Below are 19,970 nucleotides of genomic sequence, written 5' to 3' on the forward strand. Positions count from 1 at the left end.
GTATACATGGTCCTAGGATGACCCTCAGGCTGGCCATGCTCCTCTCTCCCCCGTGCCAAGAATTGAGTGACTAATAATGTATAGCATTGAGTTGTCAACCCAACCACCTTCAGCACACACTGCACCATACAGAGTCAGCTGGAAAAAAGGAAATGTCCCCTCTTTTCACCAAGTGACTTTGCTGTCTTGTTTTTGCTCAACCATGAAATCTCTTCTGGTAGTTCACTCCCTGGATTCTCATTCATGCTGCTAAGCAGGGTCTTTACTCTTCTCTCTTGGTTCCTGGCTCTTTCCAATCCTTTCCGTACATTGCCTTTAGTCTGTTCCAGAAACAAATAACAAGAACAAATCACCTCTACAAAGCAACTCCTAATGGTCCTGTGAAGTGTAACACCAAATGGAAAATACTCTGCTTGCTGTTCACAGCTGGGCCCTGCTATAAAAGTTAAAAATAGATTCAGTGATCCAACCTTAGTTCCAACTTAGGTTGTCACTGGCCTATGGTTCACTGGCTTCCTATTCCTTCTAAACCCTTCCATTGGATGGCCAGTTTTTTTCTTTTCTTTTCTTTTCTTTTTTTTGTGGTACTAGGGATAGAACCAAGGGGCTTCTACCTCTGAGCTACGCCCCCAGCTCTATAGTTTAGTCTTCTTCTTCTTCTTCTTCTTCTTCTTCTTCTTCTTCTTCTTCTTATTCTTATTCTTATTCTTATTCTTATTATATTGTCATTGTTATTATTTTGCGGTATTGGGGATGGAACCCAGGGGCATTGTACCTCCGAACTACACCCTCAGCCCTATTTTTTATTCTTATTTTTAAACAGTGTCTCACTGAGTTGCAAAGGGCTCACTAAGTAGCTGAGGCTGTCTGCGAACAGCAATTCTCTTGTCTCAGCCTCCCAGATGCCGGGATTACAAGTGTGCACCACCACACCCAGCTGAGTGGCCAGTTTCTTTCTCTTTGTTATTGCTTGGTATTTCTTTCTTTCTTTTTGTTTCTCTGGGAGAATTATTGCATTGTGTTTTATTTGGGTTTGTCTTGATATATGTGCTTAAGACTTGAGTTCTTTGTCATCAACCATATTTTAAACACCGTTGTGTTCCAGATAGTGTCTACCCTTAACAACATGCAATACAGGTTTATTGTCCAAGGAAAAGAAGGAATGGTGGATAGGCCCTAATGCCTAATTAACCAATACTGTAAATACTTAATGATTCACATGTAGTAAGCCTTTAATTAGTACTCCTTCGGTTCAGACCTGGCTTTCTTTTTACTTTTTTATTCATCTTTTTAAGGTAATGTTAGTTGAACAGCTCTTCTGCAAAGAGTTCAAGCCATTTTTGAAGAAATGGTACAGTGTTATTGGATTAAGTGGTGACACCCAGCTGAAAATATCATTTCCAGAAGTTGTCAAGTCCAATGATGTTATTATCAGTACAGCTCAAATCCTTGAAAATTCCCTCTTAAGTTTGGAAAATGGAGAAGATGATGGTGTCCACTTGTCAGGTTGGTCAAAATGTTTATTTTTTTAAGAATTAGGAATAATATTAATGATAGCAGCAGAGGCTGTATTCATTAAATAATTTTTAAAATGTCAATAAAAATTAGTCTTAGTTTAAATTGCCCTTCATTTTTGAAATATTGAATTAAAGCTCTCTACTTTATGGAGAATTAAAGATGATAAGATTTTTACTGAGTTACTTTATTCTGCATAGGAGTACCATTGCTAAGTCAAACTCACTGTATTCTCCACTTCTGATAAAATATTTTTATTTGCTGGTGGTTCCTGAGAGAACTGCCTTCTCCACAGAGCAAAAATACAATTCTTTTTCTTTTGTGAGATGGGTTGAGAAGGTGGAAGACAGGCAAAGAAAGAGTAAAAAAGAAATAGTACTACCACTACTAATAATAATTATAATAATTAAATGCCATGTTAAAACAAGACAAAATAATCTTTAAATAGTGTGCTTTTTAAGTAATGAAATAAAAAATTACCCACCCCAAGTTAAATATTTTATTAAAGAACAAGTGTGTAATCCTGAGAACTTAAGGAGAGAAAAAAAAAAGGGTATGAGTTTTACTCCCTAACACTTTACCACCTTATGAATTCTGAATCTCATCTAGTAAAAAGGGATAATATCTGACAGGGATAATTTTATGATTAGTAGCCCCAGACTTTGTTCCGTGCCTCATATAGTTAGATTTTCTCCTTCAAATCCAAATAGGGCTGTGCTAATCCCCTGCCCATGAAAAGGCAGGAGGTTCTCAGGCTTGAGGCCAACCTCAGCTGACCCTATATTGAGTTCCCTCACAACTTAGGGAGACCCTGTTTCAAAATAAAAACTAAAACAGGGCTGAGGGTATAGCTCAGCGGTAGCATGCCCAATGGGTTCAATCTCCAGCGACACACACACACACACACACACACACACACACACGATGTCCCCATGGCCGATCAATTACTTGTCTCATTGTAGCTTGCTGAGGTGGGAAAACAAACGATTTACTTTTTTTTTTAAGACTTTTCCCTCATTATCATTGATGAATGTCATCACACCAACAAAGAAGAAGTCTATAACAACATCATGAGGCGTTATTTGAAACAGAAGTTGAAAAACAATAGCCTCAAGAAAGAAAACAAACCAGTGGTTCCCCTGCCTCAGATACTAGGACTGACGGCTTCGCCTGGTGTTGGAGGGGCCACCAAGCAAGCCAAAGCTGAAGAACACGTTTTAAAAGTAAGTCGTTCACTGTTTGTATATGCAGAATAGCTAAAACAAATAGCCACGCTTCTTAGGCTTTTTAAATAAGATTGAGTTCAAGTGCATGATCATTATAATGTTCAGTGGAATCAAATTGCTTTAACTACAGTAAATATACTCAATCCATAAGTCAGCAATATACCTTAATAAGTACCTATGACATAGAACAGTATCATCAAAATTTATGAAGAATCAGGTGTGGTGGCACATACCTGTAATCACAGAACTTAGTCTGAGGTGGATGATCACAGGTTTGAGCCTAGCCTCAGCAACTTAGTGAGACCCTGTTTCAAATTAAAAAATAAAATAGGACTGGGACCATAGTTCAGAGGTAGAATGCCTCTGGATTTCATCCCCAGTAGCACAACAAACAAACAAACAACCATGAAGAGTGGATATAATTAATATAAAATTGGGACAAATAAAATACTTTCTTAAATATTCTACTTCTATAGTTAAACTTATAGATCTATTTGATATAAAAATACAATTAGTTTCTCTAGTTTTTAAACATTATAGTGTTTCACTCCATGAGTTTCAAAACTACATGCTTTCTGTATCTTTTCTGTTGTATGTTATTCTAGGAATCTGGGTAACTAAAATTAAATGGAAAATAGAGATGTGAGGATCTTTTATTGAAGGTGGCCCACTATGGGTGATACCATGTGAAGTACCACTGTTGATCTCAAGTGTGAAGTGAATCAGAGTAGAACAAGAAGTGTGTTGCCACCAAAGCCACTGCATTTGAGCTTTAAGCCCTTTAATTTTAGTTGAATTAAGTAAAAAGAGAATGCAATATTCAGGGGTGCAATTATAGGCTCCAAAGTATAAATTATTGCTAGGATTAAGGACTAATTCCAATTTGTGATCAAGGCACAAGAGCTAAGACTGTTTCCAACTTTGCACTGTCTTCATTATGAATAGAAGAGATTGGTAATATGACCCATGGATGTCAAGATGACCTTTATGTCTGCACAATATGATTATCTCATAGCCATCTCCTGCCAATCACTGTAAGCTGTTATACTCTTCATATCCATTTCCAGCTGCAAAATGAAATCTCATGGACAAAATATCTGTTTTTTCCTAGAATTATCCTTCAATTTGATCTAAAAGCTTCTTTTTTAATATATCAGCACAGATATTATTGGTTATTAATTAATCAGAGGTACACAGTAAAGCAATACTAAAATACTTTATTTAGCAAGTCATGCTACGTATTACTTATATGATATTTATGTGACATTTTTATGCCAAAAATTGCAAACTACATGTTTCTTACACAAAGAAACCTACACTAAGTCAATTATAAGAAAAAAACTATTTGAATATTAAAAATGTTTTTTTCCAGATATGTGCCAATCTTGATGCCTTTACCATTAAAACTGTGAAAGAAAATCTTGATCAACTCAAAGATACAATAAAGGAGCCATGTAAGAAGTTTGTAATTGCAGATGACACCAGAGAAGTATGTGCCTAACATTTTATATCTATTTTATTGGCAATACCATACTCAATGGAAAGATGACAAATGCTTGTTTATTACTGAGAGATAAACTAGAAGGATTCTGGCAACTCATTTTATCCTCTATTTTTGTGATTTCCAGTATTGGTTTTCTGACATTCCACAGCATTGGTTTTCTGACATTCCACAGTAATTTTATTGCTACTAGATTACACTTGGCAATGATAATAGAAATCCTACCTGATTTGTATGTTTGCTGTCATAGGAAAAACACTACCAGAGTAAAAATGTGAAGAACTTACTTTAGTACTTTTTTTTCTGTTGAATATTTTTATTGATTATTAAAATCAACTGAGTGTATCCAAACAGCAGCTCACATCTGTTATCCCAGTAATTGAGAGGGTGAAACTAGTGGAGCCCACATTTGAGGCTAGCACGTAGTTACTTAGCAAGACATTGTTTCAAATAAAAAATCTGGGAGTGTAGCTCAAAGGTAGAACATTCCTGGTTTCAATCACCAGTACCCCCCCCCCACATAAACAATCAACAGATTGTTAATTTGGACATTATTAACTATCAGGTTATGTCAATACTTTTTTTGTAGAGTAGAGAAAAAGCATGCTAAGTTTTGGCTATATGTATTAATAATACATTTAATTCCATAGAAAATCTACCTTACAAGAATATTGGAATTAATTGATAGAACAAGCATGAAGTTGATGATAATACTCTGCATGACATGTATAGGTACTAATCCAATGTTAATGACCAACCTCCATAATATCCATTTTTTAAATTCTGCAAAGCAGCATTATATATTGGAGCTTCCCTAGTACATTTGGATGTACTTTATTCACTTTTTTGTTATTTATTTAGTCATACATTATAAATACATGTTTTTACTCTTAATCATATAAAATAATTTCTTAGGATATTTTATTTTAATTTATTTATTTTTTGCGGATCTGGGGATGGAACCCAGGGGCATTTGACCTCTGAGCTACGCCCCCTACCCTATTTTTTATTCTTTATTTTGAAACCGGGTCTCACTGAGTTGCAGAGGGCCTCACTAAGTAGCTAGGCTGTCTGCAAACCGTGATCCTCCAGGTCTCAGCCTCCCGAATGCTGGGATTACAAGCGTGTTACACCATGCCCGGCTTTCTTAGGATATTTTAAAAAAGAATTTGCCATCTTTTAAACTTAACCTTTTAACATTCTTTTCACTGAGGTATAACACATATATTGAGAAGTATAAATTCATAAGTTTACTGTCTGCAAAATTTTCATAAACTAAATATACCTGTACAAACAAAACTCAGTAAAGGGACAAAACATCAAGAATACTCCAAAATATCTTTGTTCTCTTGTCCAGCCCCAGTGCCCCAGGGAGAACTATTATCCTGATATTTAAAACCAAAGCTGACTTTTGACTAATTTTGAGCTTTTTATAAGTTCATATAGTATACAATCTTTTGTATCTGTGTTTTTTTTTTTTTTTACTTTTTCCAAACTGCTAAACACTTTTTATTTTGGTAGAAATGATTCTGAAACCAGTTCTTCAAAGAGGAATTTTTTTCCCAAGTAGATTGTAGGCTTTCTAAATAATAATGACATTCATTCAATATGTGTTTTGCAATTACCTTTAACATTCGAGGTTTCTAACAGTTATTAACTTCACTCTTGTAAGGCTTCAAATTGGAAACTCCAGCAGAGGTATATTGGTGTTTGTGTGGATGTGGTTTGGTGGTGGAGGTAAAAAAGCAGCTGACAAAAATAAATGCAATGTTGCAAAGAAGTGATCAGAGATTATCCTATTACTTTGTCTAGGCAAAGGTTTGGAATCAAATTTATTATAACATGTAAATTGTTTTGACAAAGAAAATGTTATTCTACAACAACAAAAATTGATAAAATAAGTGTATAATTTATTTTTAGGATCCATTTAAAAAGAGACTTATAAAAATAATGACAAACATTCAAGCTTACTGCCAAATGAATCCACAGTCAGATTTTGGAACTCAGCATTATGAGCAATGGGCCATTCAAATGGAAAAAACAGGTAATTTTTTTTTTTTTGTGTGTGTGTGTGTGTGTGTGTATGTGTGGTACTGGGGATTGAACTCAGGAAATTTCTACCTCTGAGCTGGACCCTCAGCCCTTTTTATTTTTAATTTTAAAAATAGGATCTCACTGACTTTTGGAGGGCCTCATTAAGTTGCTGTGGCTCGCCACACAAATCTACGATCATCATGTCTCAGCTCCCCAAGTACTGGCAATAAAGGTGTGTTCTACCACACACACCTGTAATTTTTTTTAATTTTTTATTGGTGCATTGTAATCATACATCTTAATAGAGTACAAGATGGTAGAGGCATATGTGTACACAGCACTTATTTATCCCTTTTCCAATTCCCTCCCCATTTCCTCTCTCCTCTCTCCTCCTCATGTTTGGCTTAGTGATTGACTTTGATATGTTTGTGAATGTATGTACAGCTTGTACATTAGGGGATTTCCTTTTTTCCCCCTCCCATCACCTGCTGTTAGGCCTCTTTATTTGCTCATCTATGGTTTCTCTTCCTATGTCTAGAGTTCTTCCTAGGACTCTTTCTCTCCCTAGCTTCTGCATATTAGGGAGAGCATTCTATTTCTTATTTTTTTGTGACTGACTAATCTCACTTAGCAAAATGTTCTCCAGTTTCATCCATTTTGTTCTTCATGGCTGAGTAAAATTCCATTGTGTACATATTGCATAATTTTGTAACCCATTCATCTGTCAAGGAACATCTTGGCTAGTTTCATAGTTTGGCAATTATGAATTGTGTGGCTATGAACATAGATACACATGCATTAGTTTGGTATTTTGGTTTCCATTCTTTTGGGTAAATACCCAGAAGTGGTATTGCTGAGTTGTATGGGAAGTTCCTTTTCATTCTTCTGAGGATAATGTCATACTATTTTCCAAAATGGTTGCACTAATTTGCAATCCTACCAACAATGTATTAGAGTTCCCACTTCTCCACACCCTCACAAGTATTTTTTTTTTTTTGAGATACTGGGGATGAAACCCAGGGGCATTCTACCTCCAAGCTATACCCCCAGCCCTATTTTTAAATTCTTTATTTTGAAACAGTGTCTTACTGAGTTGCAAAGGGCCTCACTACTTAGCCAGGGCTGGCTGCAAACCGTGATCCTCCTGTTTCAGCCTCCCAAATTTTGGGCTTACAAGTGTGCACCACCATGCCCATCTCTGTTGTGTTTTTAATGATTGCCATTCTAGTTGGAGTTAGGTGAAATCTCAGAGTAATTTTGATTTGCATCTCTCTGCTTGCTAATGATGTTGAACATTTTTTCATACATTTATTGGCCATTTGAATTTTTTTCTTTTGTGAAGTGTCTATTTAGTTCACTTGCCTTTTTTTTTTTTTTTTTTGGTTGTATTGGGGATGGAATCCTTCTACCTCCGGGCTACACTCCCAGACCTATTTTATATTTTATTTGGAAATAGGGTCTCTTAAGCCAGTAACGCTGGCTTCAAACCTGCGCGATCCTCCTGTCTCTGCCTCCCAAGAGCGAGGATTACAAGCATGTGCCACCATGCCTGGCTCACTTGTCCATTTTTTTTTTTTTTTTGGTGGTACTGGGGGTGGAACCCAGAGGCTGTCTACCTCTGGGCTATACTCCCAGACCTTTTTTTAATATTTTATTTGGAAACAGGGTCTCGGTAAGTTGCCGAAAGCCTCACTAAGTAGCTGAGGCTGGTTTCGAACCCATGCAATCCTCCTGTCTCAGCCTCCCAAGCGTGGGGATTACAAGCGTCCGCCACCACACCCGGTTCACTTGTCCATTTTTTGATTGGATTATTTGTTTTCTTAGTTCTGAGTTTCTTGAGTTCTCAGTATATTCTAGATAATGGTTCTCTATTGAAGGAATAGTTGGCAAAAAAATTCTTCCATTCTGTTGGCTATCTGTGCATGTTCTTGATAGTTTCCTTTGCTGTACAGAATCTCTTCAGTTTAATGCAATCCCATGTATTGATTCACCTTTTAGTTTCTTGTGCCTCTGGGACCTTATTGAGAAAGTTTTTACCTGTGTCTATGGGTTGAAGTGTTGGGCCTATGCCCTTGTCAAGAAGGTGAAAAGATTTTCCATGTTTTTAGATAGGTAGAATAAATATCAATAAAATGACCATTCTTCCAAAAGTGATCTACAGACTCAAAGCAATACCCATTAAATTACCAAGGTTATTCCTCACAGACATAGAAAAATCAGTCTTTACATTCATTTGGAACAACCAAAAACCCAGAATAGCCAAAGTAGTATTCAGCAACAAAAACCATGCATGAGGCATGACAATACCTAACTTCAAACTATACTACAAAGCCATAGTAATAAAAATAGTATGGTACTGGTGCATAAACAGACTCGTAGACCAATGGAGCAGAATCAAACAAATCCACACACTTACAGCCAATTGATTCTTGACAATGGGATCAAAAATATACACTGAAAAAAAGCCTGTTCAACAAATGGTGTTGGCAGAACTGGTTATCCATAAAAATGGAAATAAACTCAAATTTCTCACCCTGCACAAGACTCAATTCAAGATGGATCAAAGACTTGGAAATCAGATCAGAGACCCTGGAATTTGGATTTTGATTTAGCAGTTTATCCCATGTTTAAACCAAGGTTTCAAATGATTATATCACATACTCACACGCAAATCGAAAGCAAATGGAATATCAAATAGAATTTCTGTGTTCCGTTTAGGACAGGCGTAAATATGTTCTAATTAGGTATGTAAGGGAAAAAGGACCAATACTAACAGCTGTGCCTTCAAAGACAAGCCCAACTGATATATTTCCCTTGCTGCTCCTCCATGGATCAGGTACAAGTGTCTCAAGCAGCAAGTCTAGAAGTTGGAAAAGATTCCCCCCTTTTGTAACTCACCACACATTTTTGAGCTTTAATCGCATCATTTCAGAACTAAGGTGAAGCTGATTTTGGAGTCATTATTTGTTGCGGTTAACAACATAATTGCAGGAAACTTGCATGCTCACCATTACTTGTGTAATGTCTTCTTTTTTAGCTGCTAGAGAAGGAAATCGCAAGGACCGTGTTTGTGCAGAACATTTGAGGAAGTACAATGAAGCCCTACAAATTAATGACACCATCCGGATGATCGATGCCTACAATCACCTTGAGACTTTCTATAAAGATAAGGAAAAGAAATTTGCAGTTCTCGAAGATGACAGCAGTGAGAGTGGTGATGATGACCACTGTGATGGGAATAAAGGCGAGGCTGGTTTAAAGAAGGCTTGGAAACAGGACAGCACAGATAGATTCCTCATGACTCTATTTTCTGGTAAGATTCAAAGTAATGTGTATTGAATGGTCTCGTGCATTTTTCTCTTTAACTTGAACCTACTGCTTCTTGTTAGTGTTCCAGAAGGTCGGCCCTCTTGTCTCTTGTTTCTTATTTGTTTAATTGGTCCTGGGAATTGGACCCAGGGCCATTTTACCTCCACTCTACCCCTCAGCCCTATTTAATTTTTAAATTTTCAAACAGGGTCTTGATGAGTTGGCGAGATACTAAAAAATTGCAGAGGATGACCTTTAACCTGCAATCCTCCTGCTTTAGCCTCTTAAGTACTGGGATTATAGGCATGTGCCACCACACCTGAATCCAAAAGGCCTTCTTAAAAATACATTTTGAGAGCCGGGTGTGGTGGTGCACACTTGTAATCCCTGAGCTTGTGAGGTGGAGACAGGAGTATCGTGCAGGTTCAAAGCCAGCCTTGCTGGCTTAAAAGACCCTGTTTCCAAATTTAAAAAAAAAAAAAAATATATATATATGTATGTATATGTATATATATATGTATATGTATATGTATATGTATATGTATATGTATATGTGTACATATACTGGGAGTATAGCCCGGAGGTAGAAGGGTTTCCAGGAACCCCAGTACCAGCAAAAAAAATAAAAATAAAAAAAAATAATAATAATTCATTTTGAGAGATGAAATCTCACTCTGATTTAGGTGTTCATAATTGATGTGACCAGATTAACTGTTACTTGTATGATCATAATTAATCATTCAGTTTTATTATCAAGAGTTTTGTAATAACTTTTGTAGTTCGAAAAACCTGATTATTAGATAGAATACAAGATTACTGTAGGTGAGTTATTTCTCAGTCTGCTATTTACCTTCAATTACATTCTCCTTCAAGGTTATTTTTACATTTATTAATTCGTGTAAATTTTAAATAGGTTTTAAATTTTATTTATTTATTGTGGTACTAGAGATTGAACCTAGCGGTGTTCTACCATTTTACTATGCACCCAGCCATTATTTTTTATTTCAAAACAGCATATCTCAGTTACTTTGCACTGGCCTCAAACCTACCATCCTCCTGTCTCAGCCTCCAAAGTACTAAAATTACAGGTGTGTACAACTCCACCCAAATATTCATTTATATTTAATTAAATAAAATTGTAATTATTTATGATACACAGTGTGACAGATTGATAAATGCATATCGTGGAATGACTAAATGAAGTTAATAGCTATAATTATGTCTTAAAGAAAATAAGAAAATATTGAAGAAGCTGGCTGAAAACCCAGAGCATGAAAATGAAAAGTTGGCCAAATTAAGAAACACCATACTGGAACAATATACTAGGGCTGAAAAATCAGCACGAGGAATTATTTTTACGAAAACACGACAGAGCACATATGCCCTTGCCCAGTGGATTAGTGAAAATGAAAAATTTGCAGAAGTAGGAATCCAAGCACACCATCTGATTGGAGCCGGCAACAGCAGTGAGTTCAAGCCTATGACACAGGTACCAACATGCTTTCGGACTTCTTATCTGCTATTACATTTCTCATATCTGTAATGTTTTTCATCATTTTTCCCACCACCCTTCAAATACAATTGCAAAGTAAAACACTTGGCGTAAAGCTTGAGTTTAACGGCAGGCTAACCTATGGTAATTAATAAGCTAAACATCGTTACAGAATTCATTTTTTTTACAGACTTGGAATAACTTCTCTCTTTTTTTTTTTTGTGGTGTTGAGGATTGAGTTCAATCAACTCAATGCCCCCCTGAGCTACCTCCAAAATCCTATTTATATTTTTATTTTGAAACAGGTCCTTGCTAAATTGCTGACAGCCTCACTAAGTTGCTGAGGCTGGCTTAAAACCTGCAATCCTCCTGTCTCTGCCACCCAAGTACTGGGATTATAGGCATGAACCACCATGCCAGGCTTGGGGGAACTTTTTCAATTGAATTTCTTTTGCAAAAATGAGTGATATTTGAACTCAATGATGTAGACAAATGTTAAAATAAAAACTGAAAAAAAATTAAGCCCTCATAAAAATGGGCGTATTATCATTAGAACTATGCAAAATACATTTATGTAGTATGAAACCTGCAAGAGAATTTAGAAAAATTAAAATATTTGATGTATTAGAGACTTGGAGTTTTGAGAATTAATATGCTTCTTTTTAAGGTTTTTTTTTTTTTTTTTTGAGGCCGGACATGGTGCCTCATGCTTGTAATCCCCTTGGGAGGTAGAGACAGGAGGATCGTACAGGTGCAGGTTCGAAGCCAGTCTCGCTGGCTTAAGAGACCCTGTTTCCAAATAAAAATATATGTGTCTGGTAGTGTAACCCGGAGGTGGAAGGGTTTCCAGGAACCCCAGTACACAAAAAAATTTTTTGTTTTGTTATTATTTTATTATACTTATTGTGTGTGCACATTAAAAAATACATTTGAGAGAGAAAAAGGACACTTGTAGACATTACAAGCATAGGTGAAATCCCGGTGATGTTTTGTGAGAGTCAAATGTTCTTCTGAAGGCTAAAGTCATATTGACCCTGAATCTCTCCAGACAAGGAAATGCTTCAATTCTAATCATCATTCAGGCCAGCAGAGCAAACTCAATCTGTTTTGTTCTTTGATTAGAAAACAAAACTCTTGAAATTGTCCACTCTAGGTCTCAAAGTGCCTTGTATAGGCACTTAACGTTGGAGCTGCTTCTAAGATTTAATGCCAGAGAAAGCATTGATTTAATGCCAGAGAAAGCATTGTGTTCTTTGGGTAACAAGTTTCTTTACTCTAATTGGTGAAAACTGGTTCACTTAATATTTCCAAGTTTGGCCCTTACTTCTAAAAAGCTGAAAGGCAAAACTGAACCTTAGTCTTCAGCCTCAGTTCTGATCCTCAATAAGTATTAATATATTTATGCTTTTTCACTTGGGGTCTTATTTTTCAGTTTCTCTTTTATTTACTCCTAGTGTTACGATCTTTATCATAAGGAGCCTCATCTCCTATATGAAAAGATGTGAGAGGAAAATAAAAAGCCTGTTTTTAAATTACTTACTGCTTTCTATCCACTGTGAACCTGGGGGTTACATGCCCAAATAAAACATACTTCCACCCCCACTCCCTGCAGCCTCACGTGGTAAACTAGAGTGAACTGACCAGTAGGAAAGGAGTTCAGGTTTACCTGATATGATTTGAAGATCTGACACCATGTCCGAAATTTCTTTATTACAGTGACCCCTTTAACTATGGCACAGAAATCTTCTGCTAAAATTCAAGAACCTATTAGTTTCATCAGTAGATGAGAGAGCACAATAGAGAAATTATCACTCAAGAGGGGCCTTTCTCCAGGGTTCTCCAAGCATTAAGAATCAAATAAAAACTCATGATGCCTCTAAGAAGAAAGAGAAGGGGGTGAGAGAACATGGCTGCTCTGGCAAGTTGATTGTGTTTCACATATAGGGACAAAAGATAGCATGAAAGTGTACCAAATATATGATAGCTTTGGTAGTCATTAAAATAAAACATCACTGGCTATATGAGGCTAGGCTTATATATATATTTATACACTTAAGATATACACATATATACATGTGTGTGTATATATATATATATGTATATATATGTATATATATATGTATTATATATATTTGTGTGTGTAGTGCTGGAGGTTGAACCCAGGAGCATTCTACCTTCAAGCTACACCTTCATTCCTATTTTATTTTTTATTTCTAAACAGGGTCTCACTAGGTTGCCGCCTAGGACCTTGCTAAATGGCTGAGGCTAGATTTGATCCTGACGTCTTCCTGTCTTAGCCTCTCAAGTCCTGGGATTACAGGCATGTGCTACCACCATCCCTGGCTCAGAGGGCAAATGTTGATATATTAATGTTAAATTTCAAAATTCAGATTTTTATTAGAAATCTTACGTTTAATAATCTATTTTATTTATATATTATTTGCTTAATTTATATTTTCTTCTTTATTTAGTAGGCCCCATATTTCCCTTGCTCATGGTTAATAAGGCATACCACCCTGGTCCTGTCTTCCACCTCCCCTCCCTAGAGGTGACCAATATTTTTAGTTTCTTACGTATCCTTTCAGGAATAATTCATATGTTCCTTGCCCGAATGCTTCTTGAAGTGAGCAAATGAAGTATACAGTGTGCATTTTTTTTCCCTAAGACTCAAAACTCAGCAATCTATAAAAGTGTCACAGCCTTTTATTCTTGGAGTAGGAAATATCCTGAAATGAGTGCATGAGAACAAAGGCCCTTGGCAGCCTCCCTCTGCTGTATCCTCCTCTCGGCCAACAGCGTCTTCTCCTTCCTTCCTCCCCAAACACCCATCAGTTTATTTCCTTGGCATAAGTGATGGTCCTCCCACCTCCAGACTGGAGGATGGAAATATTTTTGTTATTGTGTGGTAATCCCAGATTGGAAATCAAATGCTGTCTCCCCATTATGTCTTTGTTCAATGCCAAAAACAGATGGCAGCGAATCCGTGTATGATCTAATCCTTTGATTTACACTGACCAGTTGCAATTTATTATTTCTTGTCCTAATTAGAAGATTTTAATGTGTTTAGCATCACAAAATTTAATTTATTAAAATGTTTCCACAGAATGAACAAAAAGAAGTCATTAGTAAATTTCGCACTGGAAAAATAAATCTGCTTATCGCCACCACAGTGGCAGAAGAAGGTCTGGATATCAAAGAATGTAATATCATTATCCGTTATGGGCTTATCACTAATGAAATAGCCATGGTCCAGGTACATTCAGACACCTCTATCTAATATGCTAAATTTTAAATTCTGCATTCTTTAATAGCACAAAACATCTCTTTAACTTTAAAAAATATATCTTTTTTCTGATAAAAGAGCAATTGTGTGTGGTGGTGGGGGGATAGGATACTGGGGATTGAATCTGGGGCATTCAACCGCTGAGTTACACCCTCAGCCTATTTTACTTTTTTACTTCAACAGGGTCTCATTGAGATGCTGAGGGCCTATCAATGAGGATGGCTTTGAGACTGCATTCCTCCTATCTCAGCCTCCCAAGTACTAAGATTATTGACCTGTACCATTACACCTGACCTAAAAGAACAATATTGAAGAACCATGAAGTTTTTTCATTTATATGAATGACTGTGGTTTAACTCATATTTTAAAACGCCCTTCTTTGGTTGTTACTCATGTGTCCTAAGATTTCTAAGCACTATGACCATAGCTTCATCTTTAAGAAACCAAAGAAGCTTCCCCATTTCTAGGTTGACTGAACTCTTGTGAGGCCAGGAATCTGAACTGCACTATCTCACAAATGTCTGACAAAGTGTAATACCCAAACCTTAAATAACCCCGCTTCTTCTAATATTTCTCCCTTATTCATTCAACTTTTCTATGTTTAACATTTTTCATGATGAAATGTTGAGTGAGAAAAAACATATTAATGCAATAAATAAATGAGCAAGGTGTTCCAATATCCTTTGAAATTTTACTTACTTGTGCTAGCAGTATATAGTTACTTTTTGTCGAGTATATTAGGAGTTAGGCTGATTAATAGATACAATATTCTTCCCATAACATTAACCAAAGGCCTCCCATTCCTAATATAAATTGCATCCTTGGATGGAAGGCAAACTATAGATGACTATGATAACCAGGTAGCCACCTACTCAGGAAGTAATTTCAATTCAGGAATTTATAAGTCAGAGGTTTGTTACTCAGAATCCATTTTTTTTCTTGAAGATAACAGTATAATTGGTAGGCTCTGGAGCCATATTTCCAGGTCTCAAAATGCACCCGAGCTTCACTTTATGAAGTATAGAGATTTGTCTCTTTATTGGTCATGTTTCCATGGGAAGAAGCATTCCAGGTCCGATGTAGGATGCCAGGAGCACATCTGCAGTCTCACCAGCCCTGATGCCAAGGCCACAGAGGTCCTTTATCATTCTCCCCGCTGCCAGGCAGAAGCGCTCCCAGCCCAAGTCACTGTTCATGGTCCCCATGGGTGAAAGAAAGGCTGGGCAAGATGGTATTATGTTACTGAGAACTTTCAAGGCTGGTGTGGAGACCTGACCATCATTCCTTGGGAATGCTGTTTCTCTCTGAGAGCACATTTTAAGTTTAAAGAGCTGACTTAGTCAGAATGAATAATAATTAACTTTACCAAATGAAGAGATTATGTGAAGTCTGGGAAGCTAAGCAATGAGTATCTTTCCAGACCCAAACCAGGAAAGTCTGAAGCCAAGCATACCCTTTCATTTACTTGATATTTTTCACATTCTCAGTCCCGTGGTCGAGCTAGAGCCGATGAGAGCAAATACATCGTGCTTGCACCCAGTGGCTCTGGAGTCATTGAACGTGAGATGGTTAATGATTATCGAGAGAAGATGATGTATAAAGCCATACACCATGTTCAAAATATGAAGCCAGACGAGTATGCCCACAAGGTATTATTTTTGACCACCTCGGAATATTGTTTTCATTTAAAAATGGCCACACGTGGTAGCCATTCATATATCTGTTGTTACTTCCCTAGATAGAAATTGTGCTAAATTTTAAGTTTCAGTTAAATGAGTTGTGTTTAGTCCAGACTTACACACACAAAAAAAATCAAGATCTGTGGTGGGCAGAAAAGTTTTAGGAACATTTGTTCATTCTAGTAAAATCAACCATAAACTTTGATAATGTAAATTTAGATTGCTTTTGATCTGGAAGGATTAGCAAAATTCACTCATTCAATATAATTTGGTAATTTTGGTTTGATCCAGTCTGTTTGTACAAGCACAAATATTTTTATTCCATAAATGTTTGTAAAATGCCTACTGTGTGCCCAGTAATGTTCTAGGCATAAAAAAATATGATAACAAACAGCATGGATAACCACCCAGGCTATATGAAGTTTATATTCTAGTGTGTATTTAGTTAAGTTTGGAGAAGATAAACCAAAGTAAAAATGCAGTATATGTGTGATGAAGGATAAGTGCTAGAGAATTAGAATAGGATGATATAAAATAAGTCACTAGATGGCTACTTTGGATTGGGTGTTTGAGGAAGGCCTCTTAGAGGAGTGGCATTAAAGCTAGATCTGAATGATTAGGAACTATAGGATGTGTCATCTAGCTGAATCGCAATTCACTAACAGTTATTTGAATTGTGTGAGGAATACAGTGAGAGAAGAATGTATTTCTACAATATTTCAGGAAATCCCTTATACCACTGAATTAAAGACTGTAACTACTATAATAGCAAACAATCCATTTAGAAGAGAATTCACACCCTTGCATATGGGTGTGAATGTTAGTTTCTTAACATTGGAATTGGCTCTACCCTAAATAGAGTTTAGGAAAGGGATGCTTTCAAATTGGTGTGCAAAGCTATAACCAACTCCAAGGTTTCCTGGCCAGGTTTCTATACAAATTTATATTTAAAAACCCCATTATATATAAAGCTAACCAAACATTTTAGAGTGTCAAAGTTTTTACAAAATAATGCCACTAGAAAGTCACTGCCTCACATTTCATGTCCTAAGAGAACGAATCAAGTAAATGTTTATAAAGGTTAGTTCTTTATTATAAACTAATTATGATAAAACTTATTCTTTAAGATAAACTTTAGCACAATCTCTGGAATTTATGGATGGACCAAATATTCCCAGACAATCCTTAGAATAAAACAGTGTATTAGTCAGATGTCCATTACTATAGTGAAGTTCCTGAGGTAGGCTACTTAGTTATAGGAGAGGTTTATCTTGGCTCATGGTTCTAGAGATGCAAAGTCCACATCATGGCAGGAGTGTATATGTATCTCTATCTATGTGGTCTCTCTCCCTATCATTATAAAGCTACTAGGACTCAATTGTGGGGGTCTTCATTCTAATAACCTAATCTTATCTAATCACTTTCCATAGGCCCCAACTAAATGCCATAGCCAGATTAAATTTCTATCCTCTTGCTGATTTTAACATAAAACTTTGGGGACCAAGCTCCTACTTTAATTTGGGGGGATAAGCCAGATAAGCCATATTCAAGCCACAGTAGATATTTTCCTTTTGAGGTCTCAGAATGAACTGCCTTTCTGGATCTCCTTTAGCACAGGGACTTTCCCATCTAAGACTACTCCAGGTAGATGAACTCAGAAAAAATGACAAGGAAGTGAAGTTCACACCACCATTAATCTGTTCAAAGCCCCTAGCAAGTATTAATAATCACAGCTACCAGGATTCTCTGACTTGAGGCTTTCTTAATGCAGTGTTTAGATGAACACTAGTAAGTGGAGAGAATTCACACAAACATGGAATCTATTTTCCATGTCATATGCAGATATTACATAACTGAAATCTTCAAATAAGATCAGACTTCTAGGAGCAAGTTATGCATCTTAAGCATTTTCTCCGGCACTAACCCGACAACTTTTGACTCTTTGCTTCATTTTGTTTGAACATAGGCTGATTGCAGGAGCAGATTATATACTAAATTCTTCTGGGGTCACTGCCTCATTATTTTTATCTTCCAGACCACAAGCTGAGTGTATGTTTTTTCTACTATCTAAAATCTATGGCTTCTAGGATACTTACTTCAATAAAACTATGGGAAATATTTTTACAACCACTGTTTCTTTCTCTATGTAGATTTTGGAGTTACAGATGCAAAGTTTAATGGAGAAGAAAATGAAAATCAAGAGAAGTATTGCAAAACAGTTCAAGGACAATCCATCATTAATAACTTTCCACTGCAAAAACTGTGCTCTGCTAGCCTGCTCAGGGGAAGATATCCATGTAATTGAGAAGATGCATCATGTCAACATGACACCAGAATTCAAGTGAGTTAGGAAGACTCCTTACTAAATTTCTCTACTTAGTGGTGAAGCACATTGTATTATAAATATTTTTCCAAAGTAGTGAAAATGAGATTTCTTTCAGAACTTCCTCTTCTTTAGTCCCCAAGTTATACTCCAACTTTAATCCTCTATTTTTAAAATAATCTACACTAGAGCAGGAAGGGAGAAATGTAAGTCCCAAAGCCAATACACAAAATCTGTGGATGTTCATATTCTCAAATTTTTTAACAAAGTTAGGTTAAAATAACCACACATCTTGGAAGGAGTCATAAAAGCCAATATGACCCTTGAGGTGGTATGTGTAGAAAGGGGATATCCACCTTATTTACCACAAGTTATCCTGAGAAGGAGAAGGAGAGGAAGAAAGAGGTATGGAACAATATAGGCATGTGCATGGCCTGTTACAACGTGGACTGTGGGCTGTTGTTGGTAGTTTTCCAAGTCTCAGTGATGATTTGTTCTCCTTCCAATTTCAGGAAACTCTATCTTGTGACAGAAAACAAAGCATTACAAAAGAAATCTGCAGACTACCAAACAAATGGAGAGATTATCTGCAAATGTGGCCAAGTAAGTAAATTGTTGTAGACTAGTTTTTCCCTTGGCCAGAGGGAAGACTTAATTGAATGCACATTTAACTTTTTTTCTTATTCTCTCTTGTTTTCCAGGTTTGGGGAACAATGATGGTTCACAAGGGCTTAGATTTTCCTTGTCTCAAAATAAGGAATTTTGTAGTCAGTTTCAAAAACAACTCATCAAAGAAACAATATAAAAAGTGGGTTGAATTACCTATCAAATTTCCTGATCTTGACTACTTAGAATATTATTTATGTAGTGATGAGGATTAACAGTTGATTCAAGATTCTTTTAAAACTATCATCAATTTAACATACATAATTTGATTAGTGTTTTTATTATACTGCACGTTTAATGTGACAGTTAATTGAATCATGGCTTCAATCTGCATTGAGCTCTTTTAAAAAGCAACATATTATGTTTTCAATTATCCATTTTATCAGTTGACAATAAAGAAAATATACCAATCATACTCGTCAGTGTGGTAAATTATTGTGGAAATATGTCAGCATAAATGAGAACCCAAGGTTCTGACCTCAGTTCTGCCCCTAATTTTCAGAATAAAATTAGGCAAATTGGTTTATCTTTCTGAATCAGCCTCCTTACCAGTGAGTGTGTTTGGGGGATGGTACATAAGCATGCACATGTAAGGGTGGGTATTGGAGATTAAACCCCAGGGCATTCTATCTCTGAGCTATACCTCAGCCAGCCATATATATATATATATATATATATATATATATATATATATATATATATATATATATATATGTGTGTGTGTGTGTGTGTATAAAATATATAAAATATAAATATATTTAAATATAAAATATATAAAATATTTAAATATAAAATATAAAATATATAAAATATAAATATATATATATATATAAATATATAAAATATATATATTTTTTTACTTAAAACAGGGCTTCAATAAATTGCTGAGCTTTTCTCTAAATTACCAAGACTAGCTGGAACCTGAGATCTTCCTATCTCTGC

At 36.1% G+C, this 19,970-nt stretch overlaps 1 protein-coding gene across 2 annotated transcripts in view; it reads left to right on the plus strand.

The window, feature by feature from the left end:
• IFIH1 (interferon induced with helicase C domain 1) overlaps nt 1–19,243 on the plus strand; it is a gene marked incomplete at both ends in the record, with an annotated part of 62,972 nt that extends 43,729 nt beyond the window's left edge. For both annotated transcript variants that reach the window (XM_080688983.1, XM_080688984.1), the window contains 11 exons: nt 1,296–1,506; nt 2,521–2,738; nt 4,114–4,230; nt 6,163–6,286; nt 9,314–9,589; nt 10,815–11,074; nt 14,181–14,330; nt 15,848–16,009; nt 18,190–18,380; nt 18,875–18,965; nt 19,064–19,243. In XM_080688983.1, the coding sequence (XP_080545109.1) occupies nt 1,296–1,506; nt 2,521–2,738; nt 4,114–4,230; nt 6,163–6,286; nt 9,314–9,589; nt 10,815–11,074; nt 14,181–14,330; nt 15,848–16,009; nt 18,190–18,380; nt 18,875–18,965; nt 19,064–19,243 (1,980 nt within the window). The remainder of the gene's footprint in view (nt 1–1,295; nt 1,507–2,520; nt 2,739–4,113; nt 4,231–6,162; nt 6,287–9,313; nt 9,590–10,814; nt 11,075–14,180; nt 14,331–15,847; nt 16,010–18,189; nt 18,381–18,874; nt 18,966–19,063) is intronic.
• Nucleotides 19,244–19,970: the final 727 nt, after the last annotated feature.

The sequence above is a fragment of the Muscardinus avellanarius genome (genome assembly GCF_963383645.1).
Source record: "Muscardinus avellanarius genome assembly, chromosome: 2".
In the NCBI taxonomy this organism is placed as follows: Eukaryota; Metazoa; Chordata; class Mammalia; order Rodentia; family Gliridae; genus Muscardinus; species Muscardinus avellanarius.